The following is a 26,388-nucleotide window of genomic DNA, read 5'->3' on the forward strand; positions in this document are numbered from 1 at the left end:
GCTGATTGGGAGACATATAAGCAGGAATAAATAATGGTTTTAAGCCACTGAATTTTAGAGTGACTGGTTACACAGCAACAGCTAACCTATAAGCCTACCATGAATTATAAATCCAAGAGTTGACAGGACGCCTGGGTGGCTCAGTGTTTGAGCCTCTGCCTTTGGCTCAAGTCTTGATCCCAGGATCCTGGGGTCAAATCCCATATCAGGCTCCCTGCAGGGAGCCTATTTCTCCCTCTGCCTATGTCTCTGCCTTTCTCTCTGTGTGTCTCTCAGAAATAAATATATAAAATCTTTTAAAAAATAAATAATATTAGTCCAAGAGTTGAGTAAAAATGACAATGCATTTTTTAGCAGATAGATTTCCTTCTGCATAGATCAGAATGTTGCCAAATTCAGTTGCCCCAAGGGATTTTTCACTTAATTGAATATGTTGAAACTTAGATGAGCAAACCAGTGTTCCACTATGGGTCATCTATTAGAAAATGGCAGTTTTGAAAAAAAATAAAAATTAAAAAAAAATTTAAATAAATAAATAAGAAAATGGCAATTTTGTAGCTTTAATAAGAGAACACTGTGTCAAAAAAAAAAGTACTCATTAGGGGCACCTGGGTTGCTCAGTCAGTTGAGCATAGGCTTTCAGCTTGGGTCATGATCCCAGGGTCCTGGGATTGAGCCCCACATCCAGCTCCCTGCTTCATGGAGAGCCTGCTTCTCCCTCTCCTTCTGCCACTCCCCCTGCTTGCACTTGTTCACTCTCTCTCTTTCTCTCTCTCTCTGCCAAATAATAAAATCTTTTTTTTAAAAAAAAGGTACTCATTAAATATAATTTGTATGTAAACTTTCTAGAGTAGAGGAATTTGAATAATTTCTTTCTCTGTGAATTTTCTAAATATTGTTTTCATGGAAACAATCTCTACTCTAAAACATGTATTTTAATCAAGACTTCAAAAAATTTTAAGGATTAAATTAAGCACATACACTTCTGAAACTAAATTTCTTAGCAAGGCCCTTTATTATATATTGATATGTTTTCAATTTAAACTAGTTTGTTATAATGAAAAAATAACAATACACATAGAATTCAAAGACATAGATAAAATGAAAAGTAAAAGCTTTCTAGCACTAAAAATTTTGGCCACTAATTCCCAGGGATAATCACAATTAGCATTTTTTCGTGTATCTTCCTAGAAACTCTCTACACATGTACAAGTGTTCTCTATTACAGCTATCATAAGCACGTATACAAATTTAAGTTCATCATCAAATAGCGAGGAGCGATTTTGTATGATACACTAAATAACATAAAGATACTGAAATTTGTAACTTTGGGGTTAATTTGTTACTTTTACTAAATAAAATACACTTAATATGTAAGCGTACTAAATTGGAAAGTAATAAACTGCATTCATTGAATCAATGTCTATAATTCTCACTTTCATTTATTCAGAATGGTACTTCTTCAAGCTTGGTTACATCAGCCAAGTTTATGGTAGGTGTAAAAGGCAAGAGGAGGGCAGATGTAATATTCATAATTGCGGCAGAACTTGTCCCAAAATAGTGAAACCAAGAGTCAAATCCAATCCAGGTGGTTCCAAAGCATGTGCTCTTTACACTGCACTTCACTGCCAATGAACACAGGACACAGGCTTCTAGAAGGAATCTTTGTGACCTTAAAGACCTAGGAAATAGTTGCTAGAGTAAAGCTCTGTAAGGAAGAGGACTGTGTCAATCTGGCTTAGTTTTTTTTCTTTTCTCTTTTTTTTTTTTTTTTTTTTTTTTTTTTTTTTTTTTTTTTTAGCCTCAAGTTGTTATTTAAACTTCAGTTAGTTAACTTGCAGTGTAATCTTCTTGCTTATTTCTGGACCCCAAGTGCTGAGCAGAATGAGTGCTGACAGACAAATCTACAAAATGCTGCCCCAAATGAGAGAAAACTAGAAAATTAGGTAGGATCTGGAATTCCCACAATACACAGCACAGTGTCTGGCATGGGGTGGGGCAGGCTATGTTTCATATCTTATTTGTGTCTATAAACAAATATTTATAAAGTGCTTTAAAGGACACATGAGGGGGCTCGGTCGGTTAAGCATCTGCCTTCAGCTCAGGTAGTGATCTCAGGGTCTTGCGATCAAGCCCCACCTTGGGTCCTCTGCTGAGCAGGGAGCCTGCCTCTCCCCTGTCCCTCCTCCTCCACTCATGTGCTCTCTCTCTCTCAAATAAATAATTTTTTTAAAAAAAGTACTTTCATATGTTTAAGGCAGTATAGTAGGCACCAGAGACAAAGAGATAAATTAAATTTAAACCCTTGATCTGGAGCTCACATGTAGTAGTGAAGAAAGATTTCTAAACAAATAACTACAGTAAAATAATGAAATAACCAAAACTATTGCTTACAACAACAAAAAATGTATCTAGTCTGGAAGAAAATCATTTTCTGTTCTTAGTTAACTGGAAAGAGAACTCACTGTAGGAATTTTCTACTTTATAGGAATGCTCTACTTAATGTTTATTCCATGAAGCAAGAAATATAGATCAAAAGGCTTCTATCTCAGGGTCTAAGATAGTTGCTCCATTTCCTGCCACCACATCTGCATCCTAGCCATCAGGAAAAGTAAAAGGGGAATGAAGGTCATGTCCTTTCCTCTTAGGGCATGGATTCCAAGTTGCACACATCACATCGACTCCTATCTCGTTGCTCAAAGCTAGTCGTATGGCCACTTGCAGCTTCAAGGAAGGCTAGGGTATGCAGTCTTCAGCGAGGTGCTAGGTGCCCTGCAAAACTCAGGAGTTCTCTTACCAAAGGAAAAAGGAAAAATATACCTGAGAGAAGTGAAAACTTATGTCCACACAAAAACCTGTACATGAATGTGCACTGCAACATTATTCACAATAGCCCCAAAGTGGAAACAACCCAAATGTCCATCAACTGATGAGTGACTAAATAAACTATAGAATATCCATACAATGGAATGTCATTCAGCCATAAAAAGGAATGAAGTGCTGATACATGTCACAACATGGATGAACCTATATGCTAAGTGAAAAAAGCCAGTCACAAAAGGACACAGGTTGTATGCTTCCATTCATATGAAATGTCCAGAACAGGCAAATCTGGAGGCAGAAAGTAAATTAGTGGTTGCCTAGGACAAGGGGTGAAAAGTGGGAAAGGTGTTAGAGAGAAATTGGGAATGATAGCTACTGGGTATATGACTTCCTCTTTGGGGTGATGAGAATGTTCTAAATTTGACGGTAGTGACCAAAAACCAAGTGTCTGTCTCAGAGGAGTGAATTGTATGGTATGTGAACTATAACTCAACAAAGCTGTTTAAAAATAAAATAAAATAAAAGCAAATATAGGGAAGGTTTCTAACTATGACCACTAAAGCATAAGGGTGGGAAGAAGGGAGACAATTGCAACCCCAGGAGTTTCAGTAACTCATTCTCCAGCCCTGCAGGACCCAGAGAATCTGGGCAAATGGTGATCTATTATGAGATCTAATAGATAATTAGGTTATTTGTTATCTAATTATTGAGGTGATTATGATTAGATCTGTAAACTCGCAACTGCTAGAGGGGGAGAAATGGGTTTTTCAAATGAATAGTAGATAAAAAAAAAAAAACATGTTAAAATGACCAGTTTTTGTTAAAGAACATTGCATGAGCTGCTAAGATTCCATCTAAAACATATATCCTTAGGGCGCCTGGGTGGCTCAATGGTTAAGCATTCAGCTCAGGGTGTGATCCTGGGATTGAGGATCAAGTCCCACATCGGGCTCCCTGCATGGAGCCTGCTTCTCCCTCTGCCTGTGTCTCTGCCTCTCTCTCTCTCTCTCTCTCTCTCTCTCTCTCTCTCTCTCTCTGTGTGTGTGTGTGTGTGTGTGTGTGTGTGTCTTTCATGAATAAATAAATAAAATCTTTTTAAAAAATAAAACATATATTCTCAACAAGGGTGATATCACCCCTCAGGGGACAAAAATCCATTCTTGAGAGCCAAGGAAACTTCCTCTTTTTACATAGAAAGCATAGATAGATCCATGCATTACATAAACAGATATATACTTTATGTTGTTAACATTTCCTGAAAAGGATCCTTGGGTCCATAATTTTCTGATTCCTCATTCATATATCCCACGAGCTCCTGTTGTGTTAATTAAACAACTATCAGTTGAAAATGTTTCCCTCTGGAGCTTGTTCATTCCTCATGAAATGCTCATGGCACCCAGAAGTCCCAGCTTTTCTGTGTAACATACTGGTTGTTGCCTAACTACACGTCATCTATCGAATGTTCTTCAGTCTTATGCTGAGCACTTATGCCTGAAAACCAAATGGGGCCACCTGCCAGAGAACTAAAAAAGAGATGAAAAAGATTTACCTATGTGTTATCTTCCACTCCCATTCCTACCCCTGAAATAACAATATCTGACAGGACGGATAAAATAGGTGACTTTTCTCCCCATTGACTTTAGCTACCACCCTCACCCTCACCCCCACCTCACAGGCCAGGGGCCCAGCCCCAGCCTTCAGACAGACAACATGATCATCCAAACCCACAGCACCTCCTTTCTCTTCTCTTCCCTGTTCCTGTAACAGAACCTCCCTGCACAGCACCACCCCATTTCAAAGTTGAAAAGGATTTGATTTTAATTTTCAACTGAACTCCACACAGAGTGCCCTTGCCCAGAAAGATGCTTTTTTACATTAACTGTGGAATAAGAAGTTTTGACTCCTGGTAAAGATATTCCAGACTCTGAGATAAGGTGGGCGTGAGTCCTGCTTTAGCTCTTAGGATGGAGGAAAAGCAGGGACCAGATCAGAAGGCAGGGCATGCGGTCTTCTATCTTCTGGTCCTTCTGTCCTCAGATCCCCTTCCTCCTTTCCAGAAAGATTGTCCTGAGCCTCCACTTTATCCATCATCCTCAGTTTGCTTGGGAACTACCGGGCACAGTAGTGGCATGGTCTTGCTGCTGCCACAGCCCTGGGGCTTAGAGCACAAACTGCCTGGGGTAGGGACCCCAAGACCCACCTGCCACCTGCCCTCCCTGCCATCTCGCAATTACCCCAATGCTCTCGAATGCTGAGAATCCAGAGTTCACATTCCCTGTTCTCGTGCCTCATTTCAGGACCACCACTTCTGGGCTGGCTCTCTTTCTTCCTTCAGCATCAACTGAAATGTTATCAGCTGGCTGTTTACCTGCCCCTGGGCAAGCAATTCACCTGAGAGCGGAGTATGCTGGTCCTGCCCCCTAGCCCCGGATAATAATGCAACCTATGTGTACATCCATAATCCGAAGCATCCTTTTTTTTTTTTAACCCATCCAAAATATTTCCTTTAGTTTCCAGGTTTCAATTAAGCATTTTCAGGGGTTTTTTTCTTTTCTTTCTTTTTTTTTCATTTTTAGGTTTTGAATCAAACGTTGGCTCTTATAATTTATTCATGTCTCTTCCCAGCAGAATTCAACTGTTCTTAAGTACTCTTTATAAAGTTGAGTTTGAATAGTGAACATTTAAATGAAAGTAAGAAGCTACCTTTCTATGTGAAGTAATCTGAAATCTTAGAGCAACTATCTTATCTAATGGCTCTGAAGTATAAGGAAACCTAAAAGGAACTTTAAAGATTAACCCCCAAATAGCTTTCCCAGTTTCATTTAACTCAATGAAATTTCATTTAAATGAAATTATCCCAGGGTGTAAAATAATAAGTAAAATATAAAGGCAGTTCAGAGCAAGAAAATAGGAGCAAGCTGAGATCTCCAATTTGCATGTGGTACTATGCAAATTATTTTTATGACCTACTTTCATACATGTTTAATATGATAGAAAATAAGGTCTACTGTCAAAACTTCCCATTCATTCTATAAGCTTGAAGCATAGCTGATGGGCTCCCCTCTGTTCTAATCAAGCGGCTGAGCAACTAATTTCCTAAGGTTTGGCCTCCTGGTTTAAATCACAGCCCAACCAGCACCTCTCCCTTGTCTCTTACCTGAAGCAATCATTTATGTAGCAAACATATACTGAGCGTCTACTGAGTGTTCCAAACTCTACTGATGCACACTCTTCATCAAACCCATAGAAGAATGTTCCCATTATCCTGAAACTTTATTTGAACCTTTCATTTTTACAAAGAATCCATGATGATTGTAACTAAGAATTCTTGTTTGGTAAAGTTTGGCATCCATGGTGATCCTCTGGGCACATACTCAAATGTCTGTCCTTCCTTCCCCTCCCACCCATCACTTATCATCTAGGATTAAGGTTGGCAGTCATTACTCATGTGCCTGAATGTAAATCACAGAAGTGATGAAAACCTATCAGGGAAAAACAATCATAAGACGCTGGCCAGGGGCCTCAGTATTTTTGTAAGGGATCTTGCCTAAGAACCTAATCACATAGCTTCCTCGAAAAACCTGTGGAATAGGGTGTTCCCAATAAAAATGACTCTTCCCTGCCTTTTTTTTGAGACGTATATTGATAAGTTCACATCTCGATGTGAATACTACTACACTTGGTGAAGTAGTCTCATTACTTCATATTTGCCTTTCTATAGAAAGCTCTCGAAATTCACTTGTATATTCGGGTCATTTTCAGCCTGAATAACTGAATATTACTATTTCCCACAATTGTGATGAAATTGCACTGTTTTCACAAGAATTCCCTTTTCTTTCTATGTAGAAGTACACACCGATTTACCATTGGCACATAACATAAAGATCCAATAGTGGCCATTCATCTTGGGTCACTCATCATAAGCATCCATAAAATTTCTAATATGCTTGTTGTTCTTTTTTTCTTAATTCTTAATATTCTCTCTCTAATAAGGATGCTATATGTAATTCTAGCTGGAAATCATTTGCTTCACCAAGAGGATCATCGTCATGATGAAAATTGAAGTTGCCAACTTCCCACTAGCACAATGAGAGACAAAATGGCCCTGGCCACTCCTGGTGATCTGCAGGTACCCACTGTTACATAACAGAGCAGTCTGAAATGATGGCGAGAGACCAAATATAGCACCTGTTAAACTCAGCAGCCATTCATAGCTTTGTGTTGCTGAAAAAGCCTTGGCCACTTGCAAGAGTGTTTTGTGTTCTTCTGCGATAAAATGCACTTACCCTAAAGAGTAGAGGCGGCATTGCTTGTTGCGGATTTGATGAGCTAAGCCAAACCTGTCATCAAGACAGACTGACCAGGGCTTCTTTGCAGGGCTGGAGTCAGTAGCTAGGCTGTCTGTGCTCATGTGATTGCATGCAATCTGTAAGGATTGGAAGTCAATATGAATAATTTAAAGCATCGGATGATAAATGGCAGGTAGGGAGTTATGCTTCCCCAGTCCCTGAAAGCCAGAACAGGAGAGTTATGTCCTTCTCCACTGCTAACCACACCTCTCCCCTGGCAAACATAAGACTGCTGTCAAATGTTCAGAGGAACTCCAAAGGCTGGGTCAGAAGGAACCCTGTGGAGACTAGAGATAGGTTTGAAGCAAAGTTAAGAGCTACTACAGCTCTATGCACAGATTTGCAAGGGAGAACAAGTCAGGAACAAAGGTGGCAGAGAGGAGGGGTCCAGAAAGGCTTTGCAGAGGTGTGTTAGCCTTGGAGAATGAACAGAAGCTGACTGAGAAGGGCATTCCAGATACAGAGAACAGTGCTGGCAAAACTCAGAGGTCTGTAACCCATCGTGTTCCCACCTGGAACTTGTGAGGTGCGATTGTGGGCAGATAAGCTGGGGCCACCATGGTCCAGAAAGGTAGCATATGTGATCTGGGGTAAACAGCTGATCGAGGGTCAATTGAAATGAATTTGTAGTCCCTGCTGCCTCGAACCCTATTCTTTGCAAAACGCTGTGCTAAGGAGCTTCCTCTGGAGGAGAAGAGCAAGAGCTCCACGCAGGAAGTTCTTTCTGAGCCAACCAAAGCGCTTCTTTTAACTCATCCATCAAAATTAGACAAGGAAACCAAAGGGAACACGTAACTAAATCAAGCAGAGGCAAGTCTCTGATTTCAAATGCACGTTAGGCAAAGACACCGACTGGGGAATCCTGACTTGGGTTTAAGGCTGCCGCAGTGTGCACTGATGGAGGCTGCTAGAACCAAAGCAAGCAGGTTCTGGGGCCCTGGTATTCCTCTGTGGCCAGCGTTGCTTTACTGAGCCTCAGTCTCCCCCAGCCCCTCCAAGCGCCCTCATCGTCATGATGCTCCACGGATCATGCAGCAGCCCCGGCTGTCACAACACAGACAACAGACCGCACGTGGCAAATGTTCTGAGGCTCTTTAATTCATCAGGAAGCCTACAGCAAATTATTTTCTTCCTAAGAAGGTACTCTAGGTTTGTCCAATTCTCTTATCTAACGGAATTTCCAACATTCTAATCTGAAAAGCATATCTGCACACAGCCTACTACTCAACTGATCCAGCATCTCCCTAACTGGCTGCAACGTGGGGCTGCTGGCCTCGCAAGATCACCCAGCGCTGTTTATCAGAGATAAATGAGAGAGTCCAGTGCTAGGATTTGGACATTTTAGAGGAAAGCCTAACACGTGAAAACCTAGATATGTATTCTTTTCCCTCAACCAATGTCTTATCACGGCTTAAAGGAAAATAATAATAATGGAATTGAATCTTCTTTCAAGCAACTATTACAGAATATATTTATTAACGGGGCCCATCAACAGGTTAATTTGTATAATTCATTTCCTACAATGCTCCCACGGATAAATGGAAATGATACCTCTGTGTGCCCACTTCCTAGTCCCCACTCACCCGAGGGAGGAAACACGGCCGATCTAATTAACCAAAGTTCAGTGTGTTCACTGGGCCTGTCTCACCAGTGGGTGGACTCCTGTGCCTTAAATGTCCTAACTTCATTGTCACTCTGTCCCGCGCTGCCCCGCGCTGCCCCGCTGCAGGTGTGTAGATAGGCCAGGACAGCTCTGCAGGTCCCGGAGGATACCGGGACAGCTTCTAGGGCAGCTTCCTGCAGTGTTTTTATTAAAGTGGTATGAGAATTCCCATTTCTTTGCGTGCACGTCTCCCTAAGGACCTTCATAATGACAGAAAGTGATAGGGACGTGCCCAGGTTCTTGTTCATAACTCCCTCCTAACACCACTGAAAGTTAGCTCTCGCCTGGTTTCTGAAGGTATGGTTCCCACCGACATTCTGACCGACCTGGGAGGTACTTCAAAATACAGATTCTTGAGTCCCATGCCGTATCTGGAAAGTCAGAATCTTTGAGGCTGATGCCTGGGAAATGCATTGTAATATGCTCCCCCAGGTGATGCTTCTGCAGGAGGTCCTGTGAGCTTACAGGCCCTTTTGTAAAGCCCCACCGAGATATTCCAGGCCAGCCTCACCTGTGCCTTAGCAGACTAAAGGAAGAGGCTACACCTGGGCCAGAGCCGTAACATGAAAACAGCAGCCCTTCCAAACCCAGCCCTAGCAACAAGCCAGAGAGGCAGGCATCGACCATTAGGGAGAGGCCTCCAGGAAGCAAGTAAGGAATAAGGGCCAAGGTTCAGGGCTTTGAGGCTCAGCTGTCCTTCCTTTTAACGCTGGGGAGTTGAGTTTTATTCTATTAAAGGTGACACTTCAAGCATTTCTTCTTCCATAGATTTCATCTTGCACAGATATATCCCCACTGGAAAGACATTCTTTTCCATTCAGTCTCTCTCTCACAGTTCGTTCCCCTTTCCTCTCCTAGCTCAAAAATGTAACACAGGAGTTGTTCCCTTTTAACCATTTATTAACCATCTCATGGGCAGACATCAGCTTTTGAAAACAACTAGGAGTACTCAGGTCCTAAAAATTAATTAAATATTGATTTTTTAAACTTTCTTGTTAAGATTTATGGCCAGGGATTCAATAAACTCTTGCAAGCAAAATAATTGAGGGCAGTAACTCCTAGCTAAGCTCCAACTCCAGTAATTATGTTCTCTCTCTCTCTAATTCCCCTTGTAATTTTAGCAAACTAGGCCTGGATAAAGGAGAAGAGACTCCAGGAAAAAGTGATTCTGAAATGCATTTCAGTTATTTAACTTAAAGGGATTTATTTATTTTTTAAGATATATAGATAGATTTATTTACTTATCTCTAATGCAACATGGGGCTCAAACTCACAACCCCGAAATCAAGTCACATGGTCCACCAGCTGAGCCAGCCAAGTGCTCCTTAAAGGGATTAGTTTATTTTCTTTTCATTTGGTATCCCAAAAGATGGAACAGAATTTCTGGCAACCCATAAGTAGAAACTGGCAAAGGGAACCCTTAAAATGTGGGGACTTACAATAGCCAAACTGTGGAAGGAGCCTCGGTGTCCATCCAAAGATGAATGGATAAAGAAGATGTGGTCTATGTATACAATGGAATGTTCCTCAGCCATTAGAAACGACAAATACCCACCATTTGCTTCAACGTGGATGGAACTGGAAGGTATTATGCTGAGTGAAGTAAGTCAATCGGAGAAGGACAAACATTGTATGTTCTCATTCATTTGGGGAATATAAATAATAGTGAAAGGGAATATAAGGGAAGGGAGAAGAAATGTGTGGGAAATATCAGAAAGGGAGACAGAACATGAGAGACTCCTAACTCTGGGAAACGAACTAGGGGTGGTGGAAGGGGAGGTGGGCGGGGGGTGGGGGTGAATGGGTGACGGGCACTGAGGGGGGCACTTGACGGGATGAGCACTGGGTGTTATTCTGTATGTTGGTAAATTGAACACCAATAAAAAATAAATTTATTATTAAAAAAATGTGGGGACTTCTGGCAAGAATCACTTCAATGACCACCTGCATGTGTATGTAATACCATTATTTTGAAAGGCAAAATCTAAGGAAAGAGTTGTATTTTTGTTGCTTTTATCCCAGTGTGTATGTGTGTGTGTGTGTGTGTAGCCATAAATATAATAGATACTATTGTTATAAAGTTGTAACATCTGCATCTCCAGGGCTTGGGTTTTTATGTTACTTTTCCAAATAGATAGACGGGTAGGTGATTAGATAGATGGATGAACAGATAGATGGATGGATAGGTAGACGTGCAAAAGAGAAAGAGAGAGAGAGATAAATCTTTTAAAATCTATTTTTTCTTTTTTAAAACAGCAACTGTTGCTTAGATTAATTTTGTGCTGGAAGGCATGCTTCCTAGAGGCATATGGTTTGGGGGTGGCCATAAAAGGCTGGATCTGGAGCCTTCCCTTAGAACAGAGCCCCGTGTTTATGATTTAACCATTTCTTGTTAGCAGCACATAGTATATCACCAACTCCAGAACTCAGAGATGTAATTATGGTCTTTGACATTAGAAAACAATACCTAATTAAACTGAGCTTAATGCTGCGCACACTCTACCAACCACTATATCCTCTAGTGTTTCATTCAAAATTCCGGTCCCCAATCATGCCATCAGGGCCATTACAATGTGCAAGTCCAGGGGTGCCATCCCATTGCATGCCAATACAATGGGATGCCACAGTGTCCCCCGCCCTGTGCTTCTGTTTTCAAGCTCCCCTGGCCAGGGGAATCTCCCCCGCCCATCTGTTCACCCCCTATTAGAGAACACGCAACCCTCTTGCAACCTAGCTGTTTGGCAGTATGGATAGATATTTGATGCAGGTTGTATACCCTAGTCAGCGCCGGTCCCAGAACAGGTGCTCAACAAATGCCTGCCGAATGGAGGGATGAATACATCAGTGATGAACACATCAAATGCTGGGCCTTGCTGTACAAGCTTGAACACAGATTTGAGGGAAATCATTTTTTTTTTAATTTTAAAAAGCAGCATAACAAGATGGGGGTGGAATTTGCTTTAGTACCTTCAGAGGGCCTCCCCCCCCTGCCCATTATGACTCACGATTGCTAACAGGAAATTTTAGGTAACAGTGACTCTAATATTCTTCCAGTTTTTCAGGCTTTCATTGTCAAGATGGGTTCTAAATGAAGCCTAAGACAGCCCCCAAACCCACTGCATTACATAGAGAAGGGAAGGGAACAGTATTTAGCAAAAGATTCTGATTTAGAATCAGTTTTGGGGCCCCTGGGTGGCTCAGTTGGTTAAGCATCTGCTTTTGGCTCAGGTCATGGTCCGGGGTCCTGGGATCAAGCCCCATATTGGGTTCCCTGCTCAGCGAGGAGCCTCTTCTCCCTTTCCCTCTGTCCCTCTGTGCTTGCTCTCTCTCTCTCTCTCTCTCTCTCTCTCTCCCTCTCTCCAGTGCTCTCTCGCTCTCTCTCAAATAAATAAATAAAATCTTTAAAAAAAAGAAAGAATCAGTGTCATCTCCGACGAGCGCTCACCTGCTGGCTTCCCAGTGACCTAGAAGTACAGGAAACCATAGGGCTTCACCTGAGTAATCGACCCCTGATTACGAAATCACAGTGAGGTCTAGAACTCTCAGTTTTTCTGGAGGATGAAAATCCTTCTAGTGAGCTCCAACAACCAAATCTTTATCATCACGCTCATCAAGCTGAATAATACAGCCCTTTATCTACCTTCCCAACTAGTTTGTCAGCTGCTTGAAGCCAGAGACTGTATTCCCAGGGCCTGGCACAGTTCCTGGCACAAAGTACGTGCTCAAAGACACTTAGTCAATAATGATCCTATGCTACTCTGGGTACAGTGCAGCTCAGAGAACTGGGAGAAACCTGAGAAATAATTCAATAACTCTCTTCCTTTTTAAGAGCAGAACAGTGAGAGCCAGAGAAGCAAAGCAAATTGCCCAGGGTCACATCAGACTACATTGCAGGATGCTTTTCTTTTCCCCTCAAAATTTTTCTCCTCTCAATTTATAACTCATGGGAAAAATCCAAGAGGGGCTTGAATAACACCCTTTCATGCCTCACGAATATGCCTTTTATAAGTTACAGAACATTAACCTGAAATACATATAAAATAGAATTTGGAGACTTGTACTTGGTCAATTTATTTTGGGGGGTGGAGTCCAGAGTTCTCAAATCCAACTCATAAATTTAACACCTCTCATTTTCCTCTGGTGCCTTAAGGGCTTCTTAAAGTCACAGTCGAGAGGTCCTTCATGTAAAACCCAACTATAAAATTAAAATTTCAGCATTTTAATTAAGTCTGTGAAAGTCCACCAAATTAATTTGCAGCAGCAAAATAAGATGAAATTATGTAAAGCACAGGGATCAATTTATCATCTCATAACTCATGATTAATTCAACGAGCTTTTACTTCCATGTCTAGGTGACAGATAACTAAAATCCAATTGTCTGACTGCATCATATGAAAAATGGGACTTTCTTTTACCCCTAAACTAGCTTTCTAAAGATCTAGAAACATATTCTCTCCAAGGATAAAAAATGGGCTCTGCTGCCAGGAAGGTTTTGGAGGAGAAGTGGGATGCCCAGAACCAGTGGGCTGAAGGGACAGCAAAAGAGCCCGGGACCTCCAGTGCCACAGCAGCTCCCGGGGCACCTTCCTCCCCGTCAGCCTAGGCATCTTCTAGTGTGAGTTCCTAATTTACCAACACCTCTCAGTTCAGGGCCAAGTGTCCCTCGGGCCTTGATCTTCTCTTATGTCTCTCTGTCCCCAAGATCAGGCTACATGAGAATAGAATCTCCCGACTCACGTGTCAAGAGCCATAGACTCTGCTTAGTGGACGTCCCTTTACTTGCCGGGGGCGCACAGACTCAGCCCAGGCAGGAGCTGCCACAACGTGTTAAGTCACTGATAAAGGCCGATGCTCCATCATGATTTTAAATGCCCTAAGATCTGAGTGCCTTTGGATTCGTTAGCTTCTCACACCACTGCCTGCAACATCTCCTCTGCTCTCTGGCCTAGTGGGTCCCGGTCTGCCAAGCATCTTGGGAGAAAAGCAAAAAAGGCAGATTCCTCCAAATGCAAAATGGAACTTGAACCCCAGATGATGGTTTTGTTTTGTGACACACTTGACTGCCTACTCACGGGCATGAATCTGTCGCTTCAAATGGTTTTCCAAAGCAATTTACTAAAGTGGATCTTTAAAACACGTCGGGATGAATCATTAAAACATCTCAAGATGATGATAACCCTGGAAGGCGGAAGATGCTGAAGCAAATGGAAGGCATCTTATCTGCCTCTAAGTAAATGGATAAATTTAAGCAGCAAGGCCTCAGAAACTGTATCCCTACCAAGTCCCTATCAGGAGTCCCTGAGAACCTTACCACCCCTTCACTGATCAAATCCTTCTCTAAAAAGGGTGTATCAGTATCTTTCACAGTGTTTCCAAACCCACTTGCGCCTGGAATACAACCTGGGGGGTGCTGATGTATCTCAGGAACCTCAAGACTTCTTCATCCAGGGACTGAGCAGGGCCTGCCCACGGCTGGAGATCTATATGCCACCGGGGACCCTGCGAAAGATAGAAAACAGGTCCATGTATAAGGGCTTGAGGCGCTAGGGGTGGGGGTGACAAGGACACAGAATATCAGCTAGGCTCCCTGGCTCCTTTAGCTGCCTGCAAAATGAACATGTCTGCACACAGGCAGTGGGGAGTTGGTTCAGACCTGCTATCATTAAGGTCACATCAGTCACAGGAAAGCAAACAAGGCCTGAGAAAGCCCAGCTACTGGGCTAATCAAAAGACTACAGAGGCCTGGGGGACATCTGACTCTTCTGATCAAAAGCAAACTCCACTTGATCCCATGAGGCTCTCCCAACTGTGGCTTTGTATCACACAATCCGCTCCCCATACGAAGAAAAACTCCCCTATCTACTACAGTTTCCAAAGCTTAGAGCTTCTGAACTATGCATGCTCTTCACTCAGGTATTGCCATGGCCCGAATGCATGTGCCCCTCTCCCCCATATTCATAGGTTGAAATCCTAATGACCAAAGTGATGGTATGAGGAGCTGGGGCCTTGGGGAGGTGCTTACGTCACGAGGGGGAGCCCTCCTGAATGCTATTAGTAGTCTTATAAAAAAAAAAGACCCCACAGAGCTCCCTAGCCCTTCCACCATGTGAGGACATGGCAAGAAGGCAGCAACCTGAAAGAGGGCCTTGACCGGAAGCTACCTCTGCTGGCCACCCTGACCTGGGACTTCCAAGCTCCAGCACTGGGAGCAGTGAATCTCTATTGTGCATAAACCACCCAGTCTGTGCTATTTTGTTATGGCAGACCAAGATAGGTATTGAGGCAAGAATTGCCTGTCACCCAAACAAGAAATACCTAAACAGGCTAACCCTGATAGGCTTCAGTATAAACCGGAGGGGGGGTGTGCCCCTAAATGGAGTGGCCTGGGTGACTGGGTTCTACTGAAAGCTAGGAGGAGTGGGAGAGCAAGCAGGTTGGTCAGCGTCCAGCCGGGTGTGTGGGCTTGGGAAAGAGGAGCGCGCCCTGGTGTGAGGGTCTGAGACAAATACCAACACTTCATAAGTGATAAGCCTCGTTCCAGGTAAGACATTATTATTAGGTTCCAGACAGGTCTGTCCCTTCTGGTAGTAGCTGAGCGCCCTGCCACTCTCTGATCCCCAACCCCCCCCCCCCAGGCCACCTTCTTCTCAGCTGCCAATTTCCTGGGTGTGCACCCTGTGCCATCTCAGAGGGGCCTGTGTCAGGCTCAATGCTCTGCTGATGCTGTCCTGAAATTCTTTCATTAAATTTTTGAATCAGGGGTCTCACATTTTCATTTTGCCCTGAACCCCACAAATCACGTAGCCAGTCTGCCCCGAGGGGCACCCTTCCCGGGAACCCAGACTTTCCTTGTAGCTGTTGCCATTCTGTGAAGGTTGAGCAGGCAAAGACTCTCATCAGAGAAAGCCGGAGAACATTAATATATCTTCCCAGTTAATGCCTTCCACCACTGTCCCCCGCCTTTTTTTCCTCTTCTCTGAAGTAGATGTGGATTACCATTTGGTCCAACAATATTGAGCACCAGTCACTGTGTGCCAGACAGTGGTCAACACAGATATGAACAAAACCTGGACTCTCTCGAGAAGTACAGGCTGGTGGGGGAGACAGATACACATAAACCGACTTTGACAGGGGAAGGCTGAAACATTAGGGAAAGCAGTTCTTTTCAGGAGATTATTTAATTATGAAATCATGAATTACGTGCACATTTAAATACAAATACTTCCCAGTTTTTCTTGGTCACATTCTTCTGACATCAAATGACGGAGTGCCTTACCAAGTTGCCACAACACTGTGCTTTGGGCAAACTTGTCTAGGCCTGGGGTTCAAACTCCTCATGTCCCCATCATATGGCCACTCACAAGTGCCCCCAGCCTCTGGCCCAGGAGCCTCTTGATAAAAATGATTAAGTCCACCCATAACGGTCTTCCTCTAAATCGGGGATCAGTAACCTCTTTCTGTAAGGGGTGAAACAGCAGATATTTTAGGTTTTGCAGGCCATACAGTTTGTTGCAATTCCTCGCCTTCTGCCGCAGCTCAAAAGCAGCCACAGACAGTAAGTAAGCCAACGGTCATGGCTGTGTTCCAATAAAACTCCATTTACAAAAATAGGTTGCAGGCTGGATTTGGCCCACAAGGCTGTCGTTTGCTGACCTCCGGTAGAGTTGATTCTAATTTGGAGGCAGACTGGCCTAGGAGAGAGCATTTACTCAAAATAATGCAAGAGAGATAGATTACCATATCTAGATTATAACTAACTTTGTCATCTGGGTGACTGGGGCAAATGTAAGTCAAGAGTTCTAGCAGGATACAATGGGCTCCTTCCAACTGGTGAATTTGAGAAGAATTTAAGAAAGACTATTTATAAAGGTGTGGCCAGGGTTTAAGGAAACTGATAAGAAGAATGCGATGCCTATGGTTGATAGGACCTGAGAGCCGTCACAAATCCTAAGCCTGAACGAGGAGGAAGAGAAATTTGTGGAACCCAGAGAGGGCAATTGGATGGAGAAGGCATTCAATAAAGGAACAAAGCCAATCCCATCACATCCAGTCCTATTGTATACCCACACTGTCAAAGCCAAGAAGAGGCAGAGATGAGAGAGGCTACGGTTAGCCTCGCGGGGAGGGGGGGGGGGGGGGCTGTAAAACAAGACAAGAGTGGAAACAGGAGAAGCAAACAGAAGGTCTCCTGCATAGCTTCCTTTGGAAAGAGGTAAATGACACTTGACCGGGGACTTATTCATTCATTCATTCAGTGGGCATTCGTGCCTCATGCCAGGCTCTGGGCTACAGTGTAATACAGGATAACTTAATAATACAGCTTTAACCCAATAAATGTAACACAGTCTGTAGGGGGCTCTGACAGATGTCTCTATAGGGCAAATGGGGTCACAAAGAGATGGTGGGCCCAAGCATAACCCCAAGATAAATGCCAAAAAATATAAATGCAAATTGTGGAAAGCAGTCTCCACTGCAAGAAGCCCCAAGGCTTCATTAAAGAGCCACCCTAAACACAGCAGGAGCCACTTAACCTGAGCCAACACGCGAAAATAACTTCACAAATCAATAACAATGAGTCCACATGGTGAAGCTGTGTGGGGAAACTACAGGATTATCTTCAGGATCCTAATTGCAATCTGATATTTCTCATTTCTGACTGAGTGTTGACCATGATGAAGCTCAACGTGGCAGCTGGAACACTGAAGCTCAGTCGAGGAATCGCAGGTGAAGAAGGTATAATAGAAAAACACAGCCAAGAGGTGCCCTGGACGTGCTCTGGCTTAATGCTCTGGTTGAGCTGTTTAAAAAACATTTCACATAAAAGTAATGTTCTTATTGGAATCCGCCTGACAGCAGTTCGTGATTATTTCCCCAAGGAAACCACTTGCTTTTATCATTTCTTTCAATTATCATTTGTCTTAATTCTCCAGTGCACACATCAATATTTGTCCTTCCCAACAACCCGCCGACAGAATTTTCTGGGCACCTTAAAACATCCATGGCTGGTGTTTCATAGAACAAGGCAAAAACAAAACAAAAAACCTTTAAAAAAAATTATGATTTTATCCCCAAACAATTCCCTAATGCCAGCATACACTATTAGCCATATGCTCCAAATATCATGTGGCCAGAACGATGCTACTCCCAGCACTCCCAGGAAGTGGAGACCTGGATTCCCAGTCCTGTCTGCCACCCCCGCTTCCTCCCGGGATGGGTAAAGGAACAGCTTCTGCAGAAGGGGGTGGCTGCACTGTCATTCGGGGCCAGTCCATCTGTCCCTGGCTGACTTGGGCTAACATGTCAATAAGCTGCCACAGAGAAGTAGCCAAGCTCTTGAGCCACTGCAGGGACGAGGGGCCCTCTGCTCCTTTGCAGCCCAGGGACCTGGGCCCCGAACCACCAACCTCCATTCCTACAAAGGAGGCCCTCCCCCAGCATGGACAGCAGGCTCAGGGAACACAGGTATCCAGACTTCCCAGGAAAAGCAGCAGCCTCCACTTTGTGAAGGTTTTATCTGGCACTTTCTCTAGGCAAATGTGCATTGAAAAGTGAACTGGCTTCCTCTAAACCCTAAGATGTTTTGGGTGCAGAGAAAAAATTTGCAAAAAGTAAGATTAAGGACAGCAAAAGATATATACTGCTAACTCATGTTGTTCTGAGGCTGTTTTGCAGACATCCGAGATTCTGCATCCCACAGGGTAGGAAAAAAAAAAAAAAAAAAAAAAAAGATCACTGAGTCAGTCCAAGCCAGTGCACACAGATAATGGACCTGGCTCAAAAGACCACAACAAGCATAGCCGTGGGGCTCTCAGATATTTTTACGATTTATGATTTCAGCGTTAAACTTGTTTCTTAAAAAAAAAAAAAAAAAAAAAAAAAAAGATTCTTTCAAGCCAAAGAGACTGAATTCCAAGATTTTACTATTAAAAGATAATGCCAAAAATAAAATAAAATAAAATAAAAGATAATGCAAAAAATAAAGCAATGTTTTAAAAATACTCTTTTGCCTACCAGCCTACACTTATGCATGTAATAGGAATGTCTTACTTCAAGACCACAAGCCCCAAGCAAAACTGATTGCATGGAAAAAAAGAAATTAAGAAAAGCAGACCCACCCATGACCCAAAAAGAGAGCCATCAAGTCTGCCTCGTGCAAGAGCTTTCCTTGTCTTGAAATTTGGAGTAACAGCTTCTCTTCCACGGGCAGTTTCCCCACGTACATGAATGACTTCATGGAGCCCCATAGAAACTGTCAGAAAAGGGCACCTGGGTGGCTCAGCGGTTGTCTGTCTTTGGCTTACGGTGTGATCCCGGGGCCCCAGGATCAAGTCCCACATCGGGCTCCCCGTGGGGAGCCTGCTTCTCCCTCTGCCTGGGTCTCTGCCTCTGTCTCTCATGAATAAGTAAATAAAATCTTAAAAAAAAAAAAAAAAAAGAAAGAAAGAAAAAGAAATTGTCAAAGAAGGCCCATGCTACCATCAGTTACATGAGCATCTTTTAACATATTTGTGTAAAATACGAAGTAGGCCCAAAGGCAGGCTTCTAATGATCCATTACTCTGTGTTTCAATGCTACAGTTCTTTAGGGATGAAATTATAGGATGAGTGGTTTAAATGGTCAGTTTCCTTATTGTTGTGGATAATTGGTAGAGTTTGGGGGGTATTTTTATAGTTTCAATACTCCCAAAGGCACATTCCCATCACTAAGTAAGTTCCTGACAGGTTTTAGAACCAGCAACTTTCTGTTGGGAGAGGTGGCTAACAATTGATTCTCTGCATTAGGGTCATGCTATAGAAAAGAATCAGGTTGTGAGCCCTTGAATCAAACTAAACAACATGCAGAGCATGTGTTGATGGGCTGATGTTAGGGAAGTCTAAGCTTTCTCCAACAAACCCAAAACAAGCAAAATTTATTTGTTTTGCAATTGTGTGCTAATTAGGAGCATCTGTTAGTGGGCAGGAAGCAATGATTGAAGGAAATTGTTTATTCCTTTTTAGAAGGAGAAGGCGGTGGTGGGAGTTGTAGGGCCAGGGGAGAAGGAGGCACACAAAACAGTGCCCGGGGCAGAACCTGGGTCCAGGTGCAGCTGAGAGCATGTGAGCATCAGTCTCTGCCTTTCTGTAATGCCCTTAAATAATCATGGTTTTTAGGACTTGGCCTGAGTGTGCAGGGAGGGCTCTGTGCATCTCTGGCAGCTTACACACCTTCCCCTCTGCATGCTTGTGGGCCTTTTTCTCACTTGTTAGTCCTGCTTTGGAAAGGGCAGGGGGTCAGTTACACATTTTGTAGTGACATTTAAAATTCAGATACCCCATGCAAAAATGTCATTAAAAAAAGAATCTCAGTTTCAGTTCTGGATAAGATGAGTAAGCACACCCCCACCCTGTGTCTTATACTGAATGTAGCAATAAAACCTGGCCGGAACGCACGGAGCAGTGATAGGAGGAATCTGAAAAGTAAATACCAGCGGGCAGATTGGAGAAGACCAGAATTCAGAGTACCACTGAAGCTGCAGTGAGGTCACATTGTTTGTTCTTCTGGGGTCCTCTCTCCTGGTCTCCACCCAAAGTGGCCCCACCCTGGCAGTGGGCATTGGCACAGACCAAGAGCATCGAAGCCCCCTAGTTCAGGCTCCAGCAGGGATGTGGGGAAAATTCATCTTCCCCTGTTGTTTTTCTTCCTTTTCTCCATTCTAGCATCCTAACTCCTGGGTAATCCCACATTTTTCTTCCTTTTCTCCATTCTAGCATCCTAACTCCTGGGTAATCCCACATTTTTCTTCCTTTTCTCCATTCTAGCATCCCAACTGCTGGGCAATCCAGTGGTAGAAGCCAAGCAGAGGGCTGCAGGCACCTAAAACTCAGAGAGAAGGGAAGCTTACTCTTTGATCTGTGGCTGTGACCCCAAGAGAATGGGGTGAACTCCCAGTGAGTATTTTCTGTCTCTCCCATATCTTGGCCTAAAGATTCAGGCACAATTGCCAGGCATATGCAGCAAAGCACAGGCAGAGAAGAGGTAACTAAAGCCCAACCTTTCTGGCCAGAGGTTCTGAAACCATGGAACTGCATAATACTGAAGAAATAGTGAAAAAGGAAAGCAACCCCATAAAGTGGTTTATGGAGTCCTGGGCTCACCCCTGAACTGTAGGAGCATGGATCGGACCCTAGTTAGAATAGCAAAGGCTTTGGGAACCAAGATGACAGGCCTGTGCAAGGTCCCAGACTAGATGCCAGGTGGCATGTATGTGGGATAGATCTAAAAAAAAAAAAAAAAAAATCGCAAAGTGTTTGAAAACAGGACTGATATTGAAATCACAGTCCCCTGAGTCTGGCTGAAATTTGAGGCCTGAATCCAATCAGATTGTCTGTGAAAACAAATATATTGACCTTATCTATAGTATTTAAACATGACTCAGAGTCTCATAACATAAAAAATGTCTAGGATATAACCCAAAACTGCTCAGCACGTGAAGAATCAAGAACATCCCAACTGGTGTGCAGAAAAGACAATTAACAGGTGCCAATGCAGGCATAACACAGATGTCAGAATTATTTAACAAAAACTTAAAAGCGAGTATAGAAATAATCCAAGAAGTAAGAGCATATTTTCTTGAAACTGTGGCTAGATAGAAGATCTCAGCAAAGAAATAGGAGGAACAGAGAGCTACAAGGAAATTTTAAAACTGAAAAATGCAATAATCAAAACAAAACTCTCAGTGGATGGACTCAGCAGCAGAATGGATATGACACAAGAAAAAGTCAGTGAACTTGAAGACTGATCAACAGAGAGTATCCACTCTGAACAAGAGAGAGAAAAAAATGATTTGGAGGGACAAAAAAGAAAAGAAAAAAGAAAAGAAAAGAAAAGAAAAGAAAAGAAAAGAAAAGAAAAGAAAAGAAAAGAAAAGAAAAGAAAAGAAAAGAAAAGGAAAGGAAAGGAAAGGAAGAGAAGAGAAGAGAAGAGAAGAGAAGAGAAGAGAAGAGAAGAGAAGAGAAGAGAAGAGAAGAGAAAAGAAAAGAAAAGAAAAGAAAAGAAAAGAAAAGAAAAGAATAGAATCTCAGGGACCCATGGGGCAATATCAAGGGGTCTAAGGTTCAGTCACCAGAATGCCAGAGGAGGAAGAAAGAATGCAGTGCAGAAAAATATACACATAGATTGATCCTGGGTCTCCAGGATCGAGTCCCACGTCGGGCTCCCGGTGCATGGAGCCTGCTTCTCCCTCTGCCTGTGTCTCTGCCTCTCTCTCTCTCTGTGACTATCATAAATAAATAAAATTAAAAAAAAAAAAATTTTAAAATAAAAAAAAAAAAAAAAAAAAAAATAAAGTTATAATGGCTGAAAGATGACGAAATTTAACAACAGTTATGAACCTAAAGATTTAAGAAGCTCAGCAAGCCCTAAACAGACTCAAAGAAATCCATGCCTACTCACATCAGACACAAACTATTCACAACTAAACACAACGAAAGCTAAATCTATTACTCTTGCGATGGACTCGGTAGTGGGCCGGGGGCGAGTGGGGAGAAGCAGAGCCCATCCCACGGGGGGATAGGGGGGCGGGGGGCTCTCAGCCTGAGGTCCCCTCCCCGCGAAGGCCCAGTCCCACCTCTCCAAGTCCATCTGCTGACTGCCTCTGGCAGCAGACAGCACACATGCTGAAACCCAAATCCAGAGCAGCATTTTGAACCCTTTGCCCATCAATCTGCGGCCTCTGCATCATCACACAGAGTGGAGGCTGCGAGGCAAGGCAAACAGAAATCAAATCAACTCTGGCAAGAAAAAAAAATGCACTATGATTCAGGCAGGCCCTGATAACTTTTAGGAAGGAATTAAGCACAAGGAAGAATAGATGCTCAGCTCCAGATTTAATCTCTAAGTTATCTCTAAGCTGGAAAGAAATGCCAAACAAGTCTGAGCTGGGTTTTGTTCTTCAGCCGGCATCTTTAAATCCCCCCACATTTTCTGCGTGTGACAAGACAGTTCAAGTCTGGGTGAGATAGGAACCCACAAAGGAATGGCTAAACGAATAAAACATTACATATTTTAGGTTTTTATTGCAGACAGTAGAAAGAGAAGCCAAATTCCTAGATAGATCCAGTGAAATGCAAAGGTTCTCATTTGTTTTCATGATGTAGAAACCATACAGCATCTGCATACTTAGTAGGAACTCAAATGTCAAATCTTGCTTCTCACTGGGGCAACACATCAACCAGGAAAGGAGGAAGGAGTTTCATTTGTCTTATGAAAGTCAGATGATATAAGAAAGTTTGCCTAAGAAAACAAATGGGGATTTAGAAACATTAACCACATTTTTAAGGAATCTCTCTCTCTCTCTCTCGCTCTGTTTCTCTCTCTCTCTCTCTCTCACACACACACACACACAGGTGCACACTTCCACAGATATGCACACCCTATTCAAAACATATAGGGAACCCAGACTTGCTGGAATTCAAAATCCGAGAAGCTTAACATCATTATCTGAATCAATATCAATCTGCTAAGAGTTCAGGGACTTATTTCAGTTAGAAAACTCCATCCAGTTAACATCTCCCCCAAACATTTACCAGTTCCTGAACCATCAGCCTCAGGTAGAAGTCTATAGCACCCCTATAAACCCATTTCAAGGAGCCTTGGATCCTGAGTAGCTCCAAACCCAAAGGAGAAGTGGAGTTAGCAGAGGGAGGTGTGGGGGGGAGGACAGGAAAACCACTGGGATGGGGAGAAAGGAATTGAGAAGGGAAGAGGGGAACAGGGGAGGGTATGAGAGGAAAGAGGGGATGCTCCCCCAATACGTGCACAGCCAGCTCCATCCTCCCCACAAGGTCACCTGGGACTCAGGTTGTCCGTAAGGGGTGCCCAAGGCCTCTTTGGTGGCTCTCAGCTCACGTCAGTCCTCAAACCTCAAGCCAAACCACAGGTCTCCCCACAGGCTCCTTCACTGTGATTCCAAAACTGTCACTCAACCCATGCAGATGCCCCATTAGCCTCTCAGCCTGAGAGCCACTAAGGAAGCTCTGTGGCACAAGGTTGAGCAGAAAGTCTATCAATGGTAAAGTTCGGTGCTGCTGAACAATTTTACAGGGTAAAGTTCGGTGCTGCTGTAAAATTTTACAATTTTACAGTGTTTTAGTTCTAGACTCTAAACAAGATGTGATTTTCACTACCAAAGAGAATTAAAATGTGTCACCCAGAGTCACCAAGGGCAGGGGAACAGGGATCATCCCATAGGCCACCACAAGCCTCTGAATCACAGAGCCACATACCCTGCAGCCACCCCAGAGGCTAGCAGGGGGAACAGCAGCAGCATAAGGCACACACATAGGTGGGGAGTGATAAAACCTTCCCTGGGAATCAATGGTAGGCACTGGATGGTACTGGAATAGTCTCCTTCGAGAAAGGACATAAGCAAGCAAGACATAAGGGGCTCTGTCATGAGTAGGACAGCCCAGAGTGGGAAGAAGGAAGAGAGCACAGCAGAATCCAGGACTCCAGCCAAACCACCCACTATTTACCACATGGTTCAAGGGCATCATCGGCTTCCTGATGAAGCTATCACATCCCATCGAATACGAGCCATCAGCAGCACACAATTACGTACGTAGGCACGCATATAGGTACGTATTTCTCAGTTTTCACCAAGTTTTCTTTTATTAACTCTGTTGTCGCTTTCATATTGTCCGTATTGCCACTCTCTGGCCTTTCAATTGTGATATAGTATTAGGAAGCCTGAGTGAATCCTACTGACAATTAGAGATAAGACTCTGGTTCTGGGACATTCCTCTCATGACTCTATATTTATAGAACATTCTTCTTCTGTCTGAATGCACTGTAAGTTATAGTGCCTGACAAGAAGAAGCATCCCAATAAATGTCTCTTTGTCATCTGTGGGAAGCTGCCAGCAAGATAAAACAAGGCAGAGCAAGTTCACTGGACGACTCTGGAACCAAAAGCACTTACACTTCAAACCTAAATGGAAGGAAAGATCTACAATCTTTACCACTAAGTGGCCCTTTTCAGGAACATGAAAAAATTGCTGAAAGAAACAGACCTTTTCAGAGGTCAGTTATTATTATTGGGTTTGCCACCATGGAACTCTCTGGACTCAGAGCTCTCTGGTGAATGAGAGTGAGAATCCCTGAGTTTAGAAGCGAAACTGTTAATGTGGCAGACGACCTTGGCCCAGTCCCCTTTTCCCATTTCAGCGTGGAAATCACAAGAGTAAAGGGGACGAATTGTGCAAATAAACATAGCAGATCTAAGCTGATGAAAATGTTGACCATATTTCTTAATGGTATGAGAAAGAAGGACTAACAGTCCTCATGTTAAAAAAAAAAAAAAAAAAAAGGCAGCCCGGGTAGCTCAGTGGTTTAGTGCCACCTTCAGCCCAGGGCGTGATCCTGGAGACCCGGGATCGAGTCCCATGTCAGGCTCCCTGCATGGAGCCTGCTTCTCCCTCTGCCTGTGTCTCTGCCTCTGTGTGTGTGTGTGTCTCTCATTAATAAATAAAATCTTTTTTTAAAATCCTGAAAGAGTTTTAAAAACAAGCACGAATCCAGAAGACAGGAACTCTTCTAACTTTAAATTTTACTTGTTGGGGATCCCTGGGTGGCGCAGTGGTTTGGCTCCTGCCTTTGGCCCAGGGCGTGATCCTGGAGACCTGGGATCGAATCCCACATCGGGCTCCCAGTGCATGGAGCCTGCTTCTCCCTCTGCCTGTGTCTCTGCCTCTCTCTCTCTCTCTCTGTGACTATCATAAATTTAAAAAATTTTTTAAAATAAAATAAAATAAATTTTACTTGTCTTATACTTGTAGAGAATCACTGTAATCAGAGAACTTAAGAATGAGCTAGACCAACTCTTTTATATAATGACTGAAGAAAGTCAAGGTGAGAGACGTGAAACGACATACCAGCGTCACAAAGGTAGGAGGAGGTGGGCTGTGACTCAGAGCCAGACCTCTAGGCTACTAGTCCCATACATGCTCTGCTACACCGTGCTGCCTCCACCCCAGGTCTAAGAGTTTTATCCTCCCCATACCTAGATTTCCTGTTGATATAGACATTACTTGTTATTTTTATCCACTAAAATTCTGGGGATGTTTGTTACTGCAGCATAACCTATCCTATCCTGACTGACACAGGTACTACTTAAAAGCACAAGGTAAAAGATGCTTATCATTGTTGTTAGGTACACATCCCCACTGAACCCTCCTAATGCCACATCAGAGACTGAATGGTAGGCTAGAACAGACCATGGGTTTTCTGGACATTCTCAGATAGGGAAAGAAGTATAATCAAAGACAATTCACCAAAACTCAAAGAAGTTAGAAAGTGCTCAGATAGAAACCATAAGGACTTCTTAGGAACTTACAGGACTTTCTAGGTTTACATAACAAATCCTCCTCTCTGTTCTCTAAGTGCATCCTGTCCTGAACATACCTTTATTCTCCTACTCACGATTCTCTCTTTTATTCACTACTTCAGTTCAAATTCCATTTGTTTATTCCCACATACTTCCCCCAAATTTCCTAATCACTCAAGCTTTTACTATGTG

At 43.1% G+C, this 26,388-nt stretch overlaps 1 protein-coding gene across 3 annotated transcripts in view; it reads right to left on the reverse strand.

The window, feature by feature from the left end:
- METTL24 (methyltransferase like 24) overlaps positions 1-26,388 on the reverse strand; it is a 100,097-nt gene that overhangs the window by 50,444 nt on the left and 23,265 nt on the right. The window contains exons 2-3 of one of the 3 annotated variants that reach the window (XM_025444813.3): positions 14,236-14,334; positions 7,110-7,249 (exon numbers count right to left, since the gene is read on the reverse strand). In XM_025444813.3, the coding sequence (XP_025300598.1) occupies positions 7,110-7,249; positions 14,236-14,334 (239 nt within the window). Of the gene's footprint in view, positions 1-7,109; positions 7,250-14,235; positions 14,341-26,388 lie in introns of those variants that run through there. The other 2 variants (XM_025444814.3, XM_025444815.3) reach the window with 2 other exon arrangements.

Source organism: Canis lupus, chromosome 12 (genome assembly GCF_003254725.2).
Source record: "Canis lupus dingo isolate Sandy chromosome 12, ASM325472v2, whole genome shotgun sequence".
Taxonomy (NCBI): domain Eukaryota; kingdom Metazoa; phylum Chordata; class Mammalia; order Carnivora; family Canidae; genus Canis; species Canis lupus.